The sequence below is a fragment of the Musa acuminata genome, chromosome BXJ2-5, assembly GCF_036884655.1.
Source record: "Musa acuminata AAA Group cultivar baxijiao chromosome BXJ2-5, Cavendish_Baxijiao_AAA, whole genome shotgun sequence".
Classification (NCBI taxonomy): Eukaryota; Viridiplantae; Streptophyta; class Magnoliopsida; order Zingiberales; family Musaceae; genus Musa; species Musa acuminata.
This window is the reverse complement of record NC_088342.1, coordinates 28,521-41,220: the sequence shown is the minus strand read 5'-3', so window position 1 is coordinate 41,220 and position 12,700 is coordinate 28,521. Positions and strand designations below refer to the sequence as shown.

Genomic DNA, 12,700 nt, shown 5'->3' with positions numbered 1-12,700 from the left:
CCTCCTCAAGTGCCCCCTCGATCCCCTTTCACTACACCCCACCCTCCCCTCCCCTCCCTTCCAACACAAAATAATGATGTGGATTTGATTCAATTCGGTGGTTTATGGTTGGATGCCTACACCAATCATCGTAGCAGATCCCAAGTTTATGATGTACATCTTTTCCATACCGTAAAACTAATAAATCTTAACAATGATTTGGATCATCCCAGGAATCAGAATCACACGTGAGCTCTTCATTTCCTTGACCGCCCACATGGTGTAAGCATCCCCTCCCACCCATCATCAATTCTCGCAATCTTGCCGTCGACCATATCGCGACCGCTCGTCGATGGGCCGCAACCATCCATCCATCCATTAGTTTTCTCCCTTTTTCAATGGACGGTCGTGATTTGGATTTGCAAATCGAAGAATCAAATCAAGAGTTGGAGGGAATCCTGCAAGCGATCACCCACACTTACAATCGATTCCATTAATTGATGCTTGATCGACCGCTTCTCTACGCTTCTACCGTCCTCCATGATAAATGATATAATTATTTTATCTACGCGCTTCCGGCGTCCCACCTGCCTCCTTATTGGTGAAAGCAGTGAGCTCTCAGGTCCGGCCAAGAAGGACTCGCCAACTGTTGTCGACCACGAAACGGGTACGTTTGGGGTAGAATCAAATGATAGTAGCGTTGGCAGCAAGTGTTTGCTTCCTACTACTCTCGCTCTATTGATCCCATCGCACTGTTCTGTTAGTTTCGGTCCCTTCGAGAAGAGTGCAAAATGGCTACGGAGGCGGAGGCGGAGGCTGCGGCGTCGGTGGTGGGGAAGTCGGTGATGGTGGTGGGGATCGACGATAGCGAGCACAGCTTCTACGCGCTCCAATGGACCCTTCTCCACTTCTTCTCCCCCGCTGCCGGTTCCAGTTCGCCGTTTAAGCTCGTCGTCGTGAGCGCCAAGCCCACGCCCACCTCCGTCATCGGCCTCGCCGGTCCCGGTATCGGAATTTTCCTTCGCCGGCTCTGGGTTTTTCCTCCCCACTCCCCCCCAAACCTAAGATTTGACTACTTTTATCTTTGTGTTGTCGACCACAGGAGCCGCTGACGTGCTACCGTTTGTGGAGTCGGATCTGAGGAAGATATCGTTGCGGGTGATCGAGAAAGCCAAGGAGATCTGCACTTCCCATTCGGTAACTTCGTGGTCCTCGATTCTTCGTTAGGATTAGCTAATTTTGGCGATCGTGACTGGCCCTTGCGTGGTATTGGGTGAATTTGTGGTTGTTTCATTGTTGAAGTTTGCTGGTTTGGCGATCGTGACTGCTTTTGCTTCTTCTAGGAAAAATCCTGATGATCCCAACTTTTGCTGTTGCCAATCTCACATCTAAGCGTCGATAACGTTATTATCCCTGGATTATTGCATCACTGAGTAGGATACCTCTTTTGGATTTCTTTTGTGGGTGTCCAAACCATTGTTCTTAATTTTCATTTGACGCATAAGAAATAGCCTCTGAATGTAATTTGCATATCAAATGGCATAACAAATGCATAATTTTATTTACAGGGCTTTACTATACAATATGAATGTACTCTGTAACAGGTTAATCAAAACTTGTTCCATCATATTATAATTCCATTTTTCTTATTGTTCTTGCTTACTTCACTGGGGAATCATGCAAGTAAGTAGCTAGCAGATATTGGGGCATAGTCAGTTCGGCATTAGGAAGAAGATAATTCTTTTGGATGTGTTAAAATAATCTAATGGTGCTTTTCTCTCTGTTGGTCCAACAAGGCCCAACCTGATGTAGAGTGGCAAATAATTAGAAGTTTATCAAATGCAAATTGATGATCTTTAGCTAGTGTGCCGATAGGGTTTTGTGGGTTGTAATCCAGACAACCAGAGAATATCAACAGTCTTGAGAGGATCTAAAAGATTATTATATTTTTGTAGTCATCAGAAGCAGTTTACTATTGAATGCTTGTGTTTAATGGAATTTTTTTCTCACGTACAGGTGGCTGACGTTGAGTTTGAAGTGGTCGAAGGAGATGCTAGAAATGTTCTCTGCGAGGCTGTGGAAAAACACCATGCAGAAATATTGGTTGTGGGAAGCCATGGATATGGAGCGATTAAAAGGTAACAAGTTTCTACACTTATCGTTTGAGAACTCAGTCAGATGCTCGATACATTTTTCTGTCAAACAGCTCACTGTGATTGATGAACTAACATCATCTTGACCCATGTTGCGAAGAGCCTAGTCTGGATAAACCAACATCGAACTTTATACTGTATTAGGTTTTGGAGACACGTTGTGAAGCTTGGGTCTAGTCCCTTGTGGGGAAATGAGATCATAGATTACTCGGGGAGGAGGCTATAGCAAATTGTGGACTAGAGTTCACTGCACACTTGTCACACTGATGCTCATTTTAGACATCACTTCGATTAATGATTTTTAGGTCACACTATCTAACATCACATTGCTTTTTGATAGCACTGGAAACTGATTGCTTGGTATTAAAACTTGGTTGGGATATTGTTGACGACTTGTTTGGATTTGTATGAGAAAGTTGGAAGTTCAATTCTGGCTTTGCATCACCGAGAACTGACCAACATAGGTTTATTCTGGCCAAAGAAGACATGAGTGAGACAAAGGACCATACTGAAGTCCTTATGATCTCAAATGGCCAGCCTCTTGTTTAATCTATAAGTACTCGATAGCAAAGATTCTTCTTTGTTGTTCATCCATGATTTGTTAAACAATGCTTTAGCTTGTAACGGACTCGAATGATATCATATAATTAGAAAACTTGGACACTGAAGGGAGAAAATTTTGTTTGTACCTAATTGTAAGGGTTTTAGTTTCTAAGAGTGTTTGGACCCATACTAACATTACATATGCAAGAAAGTGCAAATTTGACAGACCAAATCCAGTTCTTTTATCATATATGCAAAAGTGAGAGAACAAGATTGCGTTCATTGTTCATTTTCAATTTCTTAACTCTACTAATCTGTACTGCATTTATACTTCCTGCAGGACTGTCTTGGGTAGCGTGAGTGATTACTGTGCACACCATGCACATTGCACCGTGATGATAGTGAAAAAGCCTAAGCCAAAGCACTAACTTATCTCAATCGTTGCAGAGATTGAACACATGTTTGGCTGTCCCATTTCACATTGTAGCAAAAAATTCTTAAGCTATGGATTGAAAGTAGAACTTCCAACGACATGACTTGATTTCTGAAAGTGTAATAAGCACTATTTGCAGGGTGCAGATTGTTTTTCTGCCTGAACCATCTGTGTCGGTTGTCTGGATGATCTATTAATTTTAGTTTAGTGTGCTTAATGCATTATTTGCAAATAATGCTTGGAATATTTGCTTTCTTTTGCAATCAACATTCTCATTTTGCTTGGAATGGCTTCTTGTAAGGAAATAATTACATTTTCCTACACGAAGGATTTTTGGGGATGGCTATTTATTTCTTGCACACGTATCACTGTACTTTTGTGGTTCTATTTCTTCATTCAGATTTGGTGATGTTAGAAGCCAATCATGTAGTTTGGGAGAGTCTGTCATCTCCCCCATCAGACAGGAGTTACTAACCATGGATGGTTATGCTGCTGCTGCTGCTGCTGCAGCCATCTAACGTACCTCAATAGAAGCTCAAACTTGTACATTTAGACAGGTAGAACTCCACACACTCGGGTTATATCTCACTGTGCTGCTGGAGTGATGATGTTAACAAAATCCTAGATACTGTGCTAAAAGTTCACGCAATGTTAAATCAAGCATCATCTCTGGTTGGCAGGCAAAACTAAAAATTCACTTCTCATTTAAGTTAAATGCTCATTAAAAAAAAAAAACACCCAGAAACTCCCAAACAGGCATTTATACTATACAGTGAAAAAAATAAAAATAAGTTTCAACCATGGACAAAACTCTTAAAGGTCATTGGGATGCAGATTAGTTCAAATAGATCATAATTTTCTTCAAGTCTGTGATGTTGTCATCCTCAGCACTTCACTTCCTTCAGACCCTAGGCAAAGTACAGAAATGTTGGATCAGCAGCACCCTCCTTGTAATAGGCAAAGACCATACTACCATCATCATGCATGCTTTCACCAACAAATCTGTCAAAAATATTACGGTATTGCTAATTAGGTGAGTCTAATATTTGAGGCATTGATGATACCACAATATAAATATAGGCGAAAAGGGATTGCTACTCTACTATGCAGGTTGAAGTAACAAAGTCATTAAAGGGCATGGATGCAAAATCACTTGATTCAAGACTAACAAACACAAACCCTATAGAAATATTGAAAATAAAATAAACAGTGAGGAAAAGGCAAGGACAAATAATGTTTCATGAATAAGTCATCCTTACAATTGTAGGTCACTGAGCTTCGAGAGCAAAAACTTGGTAGATTGCTCAATGTGCTTCTAAAATAACTCCTGCTTCTCCCATTCCAATTTAGGTGTCAACAACTTGATATAACGCTTAATATACGTCACAAATTGCTTCTGGTCAAAAGAAGGTTGTTCCTGTTGATTACATGATATTACAGAAAGCATTTTGTTAATTTAACTTCACATGTAATCCCGGGTTAATAGGTTGAAACACGTTGACTTGGATATAATAATAACCTGGAGCTTGAAGGTGTCAACAATATCAACCACTTTGACAGCAGTATCATCAAATCCTTCATCTTCTTCGCCGCCTTCTTGAGAAGGATTAGCACCGATATCTACGTCTATCTATAGCTCCTTTAATGACCCACTTTCAATAAGCAAAGAAAAAAAAAAAGAAAAGAAGTTTCAGGATTAATGCCACAAGAAGTCGAGAAATTTGAAGAGTATGAATGACAATACTGTATTATGGGACATGTGAGGTGTGTGCTACAATAACAAAAAAAAAAAAAAAAAAACACAAAAATATTGTTATCATATACAAGAGATTGATAGATGAGATATGATAGCTAAATACTGACCTTTCCCTCCACTTCCCATAGCATTCCGTTTTCAATTTCCTTGTATGAAAAGGAGTCTGACAAAAGTTCATCACCTGATGGAACATGTAGTAATTATTTTCATTGCAACAGTTGAAGGCAAAAGAGTGATGCCATTATAAGCACACATATGTTATATATACTAAATATATGAACAATGATAAAGCAATTAAGTGTGGACCCGTCTGTACATTAAGGTCAACCAAGTATTGGATTTCACAACAAGTGATGTGGTTATTTGGATCTCACAAAAAGTTAATAAAACTTTTTGAAACTAAAAAAAAAAAAAGAGAGAGAGAATTTTATAAGTTGCTAGCCCTTATACCAAACATACTTTGGATCAAAATCCTGATCAATATTCGAGCCAACGGCGATCATAACTTCGAAAGAGAGAGCAGTCGTTGGTTGTGTGCCAAATAATAAAGATGAAGGGTGAAAGAGAAGTCCGAGACAGAGACTCTGTAATTATCAAATTGATATTAAGATGATTTGTTTATATTTATATACCAGAAGAATCTGATGATGGTATGTATGTATGGTATTTATATTTATATGTATGTATGTTGGTAGCCTTTTACTAGTTTCATCCTTTTACATATATATATGTATATATATTTATGTGTGTGTATATATATATATATATATATATATATATATATATATATATATTGTTGGTGTCTCAGGACTCTTGCAATTAAGTTTGCATCCTTGGTAGCCTTTTACTAGTTTCATATTTTGTTGTAGTTACTTTCCACCTCTAAAATTTCTGGACATGAGCAATTGCAAGAAAACGATGGGAGGAAAAGATACTCTTGACAGAATTCATTATGATTTTTGGCATTTGTCATCTATCTGTTCTTTCTTAGATGAACAGGAAGCATGGAGCAAATTCAACTCTGAGAAGCTTTTCATAGGTGCCCTTGATACGTAAAGCTTGTTCGCCGATTGCATGAGCACTCAAGGAGTTCAACTGCATGGTTGGTTTTGATTTGATTATAATTCTTTTTGGTGGTTCTGTATATGTTGATCCGTCAATGATGAACTTCCAAAAGGTTGGAGCCTTGTCTCAAAGAGTAATTGTTGTCTGCTGTATTTTCGTTTTGGTTTTCATAGATCACTCCAGCCGATTTCATGGAATTTGTTATTGATGACCAACAATCTGTTTGTTCATTTGAACAAGTCAGGTACTGTATTAGTTTAGGAGCTTTTCAGATCTTAAAATTCTAATTTCATATGGTCACGGGCATATTATTTCTTTAATATCGTTTAACTTCAAGCTATGATTATTTCTTCAATATTTCGTCTAATGTTGTCCATTAATCATTTCAAAGATGTCTTGCAGATTCGAGTAACGAATTGGAGTGATGTTGCAGAACCACCGGTGGCTCCTGTGCCACTTCCGCGCCAGACAGCGACGGTAAGGTAAAAGCATCCATATAATCTTACATTTGATTTGATTCCCACACATCTCCTTGAAAACATCTTCAGACACTTTATATTGTTAAATGTCGCATGTCGTTTTACGGCTCGATTGGACTCGCCCAGTGTCGCCATTTATGTGAGATGTATCACCGCTCACGATATCCATCACTCACGATGACAAGTCAATAGTTGCCTCTCCACGTTCGACAAAAGCTGCAACATAAACACATTTGTACGATTAGGTTACAGCTCGGACGGTGTTCAATGATCATTCAAGCTTTAGCATGAACGGTGGTGACGATGATGAAGAGTAAGAGAGCAGCAACCACGTGGCGGCCACATGCATCACGGGTCCCAAATATTTTAATGCGGGGATACCGCCATTATTAATTGGGGTGGTTGGGTGATCCACCCATCCATGTTCAACAACCACGTGGAAACTGTAATTTTATCTTGCATAAAATAAAAGGACGCATACTTTTTTTAATCAAGTAAACTGTAATTTCATGTCTGCACATGTTGTGTCATGGATATAAGGACGCCGCTTGAATTTTGCCATCGGATGTAGGATGGTGATCTTAAATCATCCCATGTCCATGGATCTTATTAAAATAAATCATTTTTTTTTTTATTAAGACATCTGAATTTGTTCAACCTATTATTGCTAATTGGTCTTTGGTTACAGCCTACAGATGAACCGCCATCTCGGATATAATGATTTTTTTTTTTTATAAAAAAAGTAATCAGTAACTTTCAATGGGATCCACTTGACGAGTAGCTCGGATGTACTTGGCCATTTGTTGATACCTGTGACCACACCATTTCTTGATCCCCTCTAAAGCTGCACACAAGAATCCAAGGAGACGAGTGAAGCAGAAACATTTAGCATGTGGTCCACGGTGGACGACCATTTCCTACCTTCTTCCATTTCTTAGTCCATGAACGCAAATGAGGGATTCAGATCTCTTCCGGTCGCTTTCTCTCTTTGTCCCTCCTCCTATTAAATTAAACTAGTGGTGTCAAGTTTTATATGACTCGCGCTGCTTCCCAATAGTTGGTTTGAGCTGGATTTTGCGATTGGTTCGTACGTGTAATTATTTCTTCCAGGTTGCCGCTTCAAGCTTTGCCACAGAAGCCGACACATGGAACCGGAGGGACGTGGCATCACCCACGACGTCCGACGGGGGACTCATGACGGCCGGGCCTCGTTTTCTCTTTCCCTCTTTTGGCGGTGGAGAGAGAGGCGTGGTCCCACGCGGGGCCCGCTCGTGGGAACTGCCATCGCGTAAGTTTGGAATGTTTCGTGTGGTATAGAAAACATATTTCAACTTTCCAAAAATGACCGAGAAATCCTTTTCGCACCCACGAAACCCGACACCGCAACCCGTCGTCCCCCTCGGTTTGCCACCACATCCTGGGCGAGGTAACGAGAAGTGGGACGTGGAGCCCCCAGCATCAGGCCAGTGGTCGTCGGTGGGCCCTACTTTTTCTTCTTTTCATACGATGCCCCCACACCAGTGGTTCTCGTGGTCCGGTGGTGGACGGTTGAGATGAGGGGATTGGAGGGTTGCAGCGGTCGGCACGGTGGGAGGAGATCCATTGGCAATTTCCCCTGCTCGTGTGGAAATTTGGAAAACGACGCTTTACAGGAAACCTCCTCTTCTAATATCGCATGCAGCACGTCCTCCTGCCCCGTCATCCACCGTCTCACGCCCACCTGTATCGCCGGAGATCCCGTTGGATTTCCACGCCGGGATCCCTCGAAGACGACCCTCTCCGGGATCCGGCCCGTGAAGCGGTGAACGTACCCTCCCCGCTCTTCTTTATTTTGATTTCCAACTTGTTTTTCTTGTTGTTTGCTTAATTTTGGGGACGACTCCTCTGCGCTTTCCTTGCCATTTATTCTTTGTCGTGCCCACGTCCAAGATGAGATGGTCGAATGTGAGGAGTATAGATTCCTGTTCTGCTATTAATTTTACGGGTTTTCTTGGTTGAGTTTGCGTTTGATTTTTTCCGAGAATTGTTGACATTATGAATGTCAATTACTGTGGGATAAAGAAATGGGAAATTCTTTGCGAATGAAATTTGAGCTAAATCAAAGATCGGTGATAGCGATCTAAAGAACTAGCACGTCGTTTCATTGGAATTTGGTGCGAGCAGTCCCGGATCATTTGAGTTAGCATGTTCTCTTGCTTTTTAAATTCCGAGAAAAAAGAAAGAAAAAAAAATGATTCTTCTTTCTTTTCCCTCACTTTCACTTGGATTTGGAGGAGACTTGCGAATCTCATGATTGCTCGCGAAGCTATTGGGATGAGAAGTACCAGCGGTACTTTTTTGGTGGATCTTGAACTTCCAGTTAAACAGATGGAAGGTTGAAGGATCAAAAGATAAATAAATCCCTTTGCATGATAGAAACAAACCCTAGTTAAACTTGTTTCTACCATTGTCACGATCGTTGTGATTATGAAAAAGGATAAGCTACATGGAAATATGGGAATCCTTGTTCTGCAATAATACTTGATCCTTGGGCACACAACTGTTCCCTCAACATATTGGAGGTTAAAAAATACATCAAATCTTTTCATAGGGGTGCAGTTTTCAGATCTTTATGTTAATGTTTTCTGATTTTCTCTAACATGAACAGTATTATGATTTCTTTACATTTCCATATAATACTTTTCTTTACTGTTATCTCTGGGAAGCAATTCTGCATGTAGCTTTGTACTATGAAAATTTCATATTTTATTGGGGAACAAAATAATTTAGCCAAAATTACATACAAATGGTTATGATTTCTTTGGCATAGCATCTTATGTATGTCTTGAGGTCTTCATATTTATAGGTTAGGATGTTTATTCTGATTAAGATAATTTAGGGAATCATCATGCAATTTTTAATAGGAAAAGTGAAGTTATGGTTTTTCCTTGGTCCTTGCTAGAGTCAACTTTTTGGAAGGGTATAATTTTATTTTCTGAAAAGTGAGATTTAAGAGAGACCATTAATTGCACAATCTTGAAAGCTTAATTATGCTTTAAGATCTTGCAAAATACATTCACCTAAATTTGATCATGAAAAGAGTATAACAAATACACTCTAGGAAGTTGATAACCATCAACAGATCTTAGTTTAGCCTCAACTCATATGGTGAGTGCGTCGTGCACTTCCCAGGAGTTGGCAACTAGCCTGGAGCCTTGTTTATGAACACATGATTCATGTGTTCAGTCATTGTCATTCTTAGGCTGTCATCAGTTTGTGATCTCACCTGTTGTTTTTTAGATGGGCTTTTCATTGTGTCCTCTGGCTTTTCTTGTTTACTCTTTTTAGTCTCAGTAAATGCAGATGCCCTGTTTCTTTGTTAAGTTGGTCATGTGACATGCTGATATTGTTTTGGCATGTCGACATGTCATCACCATCGGCATGACCATGGTGCCGCACATATCATCGCTGTTTTTGGAACGACACATGCTGACTAGCACAACAATCCTTGTTGTTGGTTATTGTGGAAGTTGCTGCTTAATGATTCTTTAGTGTAGTTCCACTATTACAAAGGCATGTTTTGGATGATGTATTCTCTTTTTTTATTATCTTTAGATTCTTAAAGAGCTACTTATTGATTTACGCTTTCTAATATTTAAAATTCAGGTCGGTTGAAGCTGCAAAGGGAGATTATTGAAACATGAATGTGGCAGGGAACCTGGGTTTTCTTAATACCTCATCTCATGAAAGATGTGAAAGCTACATTGTTTTCCATGCTGAAACTTCACTTTCAAATGGAATACGAGCATTCTTGTATTTTGTCGCTCTTGCCTACTGCTTCATTGGGTTGTCATCTATAACTGCTCGTTTTTTCAAATCGATGGAGAATATTGTTAAGCATACACGTCAGATTGTGGAAATAGATCCTTCAACAGGCACTGAGTTGATTAAGTATGAAAAAGTTTGGAATTACACTATAGCAGACATCACTTTATTGGCATTTGGAACAAGCTTTCCGCAGATCTCTTTAGCAATAATCGATTCAATCCAAAATATTGGTCAGTTGAATGCTGGAGGTATGATCTATACTAGCTAACTGTTTGAATATACATTAAATTATTAGTTTGTAGTTACAATCTAACTTTAGTTTATCACTGCACAACAAATGCTTAATTAAAATTTGGTACGGTCATTCACTTCTTCTCCGAAATTCTTTTGCCTCTAATATGTCTCATGCTATGAAGAAATCATGAGTCTAGCAGATAATATCACCACTGTTCTAGGCTTTCAAAGTAGACCTGTCATGAGTTTTTTTTTTGTTCCTCCAACTAGCACATACATATTGCACAAGTAAAAGGATTTTTCTCTTTCAATATCTACAAATGTACATGGGAAGCATCATAGTTGGTTCAACAGATATATTTCTTGCAAAAAGAAAAGTCTATTTTGTGGGGGATATGCATTTTCTTTATTTATGAAGATGTTCATTCATCCATTGGACTGTTAAGATTCTTGCCTTTTCCCTTCTTTTATTTTTTCTTTTTCCTTTATCTACCAATCTTCGAGAGGTTGTGCTTTCTATGAATTTGTATTTGATGTAAATATTGCTATTCATGCGAGCTTGTTGTTTCCCTCTTCCAGATTATTTTATGTCTCAAAGGAATTTAGAAAGGTTGCTTCATGGATGTCTGGGATTGAAATGCATAGTATATTGCTAAATTTATTTTCCATGTATTTTTTAGGTCTTCTGCAGTGCTTTTTTCTTCAAATTTGGGGTTGGTTAGAAATTTTAACCAGCTTAGTGTGCAAGTTAAGTTGACAGTCAACTTTAATTTCCTGGCAAATCTTCCATAATGTCTTCTTTTCTTATATGATGCCCTATAGTGGATGCTGGACACAACATGAATGGGGAAAAGCTGTTGGTAAGAGCCAACTGCTTTTACAACCTTCTTGGTTGCTTCGAGGTAATAAAGCTTGAGATTAGTAAGTAGACTTTAGAGGCTGATTTCTATTGACCATAGCTTGAAATTTTAAGGATTCCAAAGCTGCACCAGTTTAAAGCAAGATCTATGTTGGAGTTATCTGATGCTTAGGTTTCCATATACTAGATGATGACATTGAATTAAATATGAAAATTCCTAAATCTATTAGTTGCTCCATATATGTGGTTGTGGTCTGTTCTCTACACTTGGTCTTGAACTCTTCTGCAGCTATAACACCCTTGTAGTCTTCTGCACTAAAGTTAACTTGACTCGCCTATTTTGCACTGTGGATAGTTATCATTGTAAGTATGACCAATTGTAATTGTCTTTACCTCATTAATGCTAATAATCTTTTAAACTCAGTCCATGGTGTGACAAACCAATAGTGCTACATCAGGAAAGGAAGGCTGGACTTATTATGTATATGGATTATTATAACTTATGGTAAGGTTTTAACTGATTAAGTCGCATTGGAGTTCAAGAGGAGGATTATGGCTGTGTACATTTGTTTAGATCAGGTAATTACAGTGATTATGACATGGTCTCGGTCATGAAAAAGATGGTCAGGCTTGTACCGAGTGGCCCATTAACAATGCATTGGGTGAGAAATGCAGCAAAGTTAGCTTGATACTAATTGTTGGGCTTGTAGTGTAATTGGGTAATTACACATTGGTGTTATTTTAAGTTTTAGGTTGATGCCTTCTATTTCAAGCGTATCATAATCCATTCCCATTTCAGGTTTCTTTATATGCCTTTAATGTCTGCATTAAAGCGAACCTGCTGGGCTAGGGAATAAATATTATGTGGCTCAACTTGTCTCAATCTACTGCTAATAACTAAATCAATTATCTATCAAGAATACTGTGTCGCCAGAGTATGCTCTTCATCATTTGTATGTTCTTTGTTTTAAACTTTCAAGTTTATCTTCTTATCTGGCCAATTATCCTGAAGGTTTCAATAGTTACCACTTGGATAAATTTGTGATAGTGATCTCAGGCCTTATAATTTGATATGCAGGTTTAGGGCCAGGCACACTTGTTGGTTCTGCTGCATTTGATCTATTTCCTATCCATGCTGTTTGTGTGGTAGTCCCAAAAGCAGGTACTTTGAAAAAGATATCAGATATAGGAGTTTGGCTAGTCGAGCTGTTCTGGTCATTTTGGGCATATGTTTGGCTCTACATAATTTTAGAGGTAACTTATTGCGACTAATTGACCTGATACATTGAAGGGCTAAGAAATGTTTTGAACTATTTTATGTGCCTTCACTTTTATCTTAATGATCAGAATCATCTTGAGCTTTAAGTAACTTTTACAAATTTCATGATTGGC

At 39.0% G+C, this 12,700-nt stretch overlaps 2 protein-coding genes and 1 pseudogene across 4 annotated transcripts in view; 2 read left to right on the top strand and 1 right to left on the bottom strand.

Annotated features, from left to right (window-relative positions):
- Positions 1-743: 743 nt before the first annotated feature.
- Positions 744-3,354, top strand: LOC135611936 (universal stress protein PHOS32-like). Its single transcript, XM_065107583.1, has 4 exons — positions 744-984; positions 1,082-1,176; positions 1,996-2,117; positions 3,016-3,354. The coding sequence occupies exons 1-4, from the start codon at positions 771-773 to the stop codon at positions 3,101-3,103; spliced, it is 519 nt and encodes a 172-aa protein (XP_064963655.1). The 5' UTR covers positions 744-770; the 3' UTR covers positions 3,104-3,354.
- A 638-nt stretch (positions 3,355-3,992) lies between these two features.
- On the bottom strand, positions 3,993-8,110 carry LOC103983774 (translationally-controlled tumor protein homolog; annotated as a pseudogene).
- The window catches only part of LOC103983721 (magnesium/proton exchanger-like), a 27,053-nt gene continuing 22,127 nt past the window's right edge, over positions 7,775-12,700 (top strand). For 2 of the 3 annotated variants that reach the window (XM_065107581.1, XM_065107580.1), the window contains exons 1-3: positions 7,967-8,209; positions 10,054-10,463; positions 12,387-12,562. In XM_065107581.1, coding sequence (XP_064963653.1) covers positions 10,088-10,463; positions 12,387-12,562 — 552 coding nt within the window. In that variant the 5' untranslated portion in view covers positions 7,967-8,209; positions 10,054-10,087. Of the gene's footprint in view, positions 8,216-10,053; positions 10,464-12,386; positions 12,563-12,700 lie in introns of all 3 variants that reach the window. The other variant, XM_065107582.1, reaches the window with a different exon arrangement.

Bases quoted from the DNA above. Each gene is read 5' to 3' on its own strand.
- LOC135611936 (XM_065107583.1), top strand. From the start codon at position 771: ATGGCTACGGAGGCGGAGGCGGAGGCTGCGGCGTCGGTGGTGGGGAAG. The intron at 985-1,081 runs GTATCGGAATTT...TGTCGACCACAG, and splicing joins CATCGGCCTCGCCGGTCCCG to GAGCCGCTGACGTGCTACCG. The intron at 2,118-3,015 runs GTAACAAGTTTC...TACTTCCTGCAG, and splicing joins GGATATGGAGCGATTAAAAG to GACTGTCTTGGGTAGCGTGA.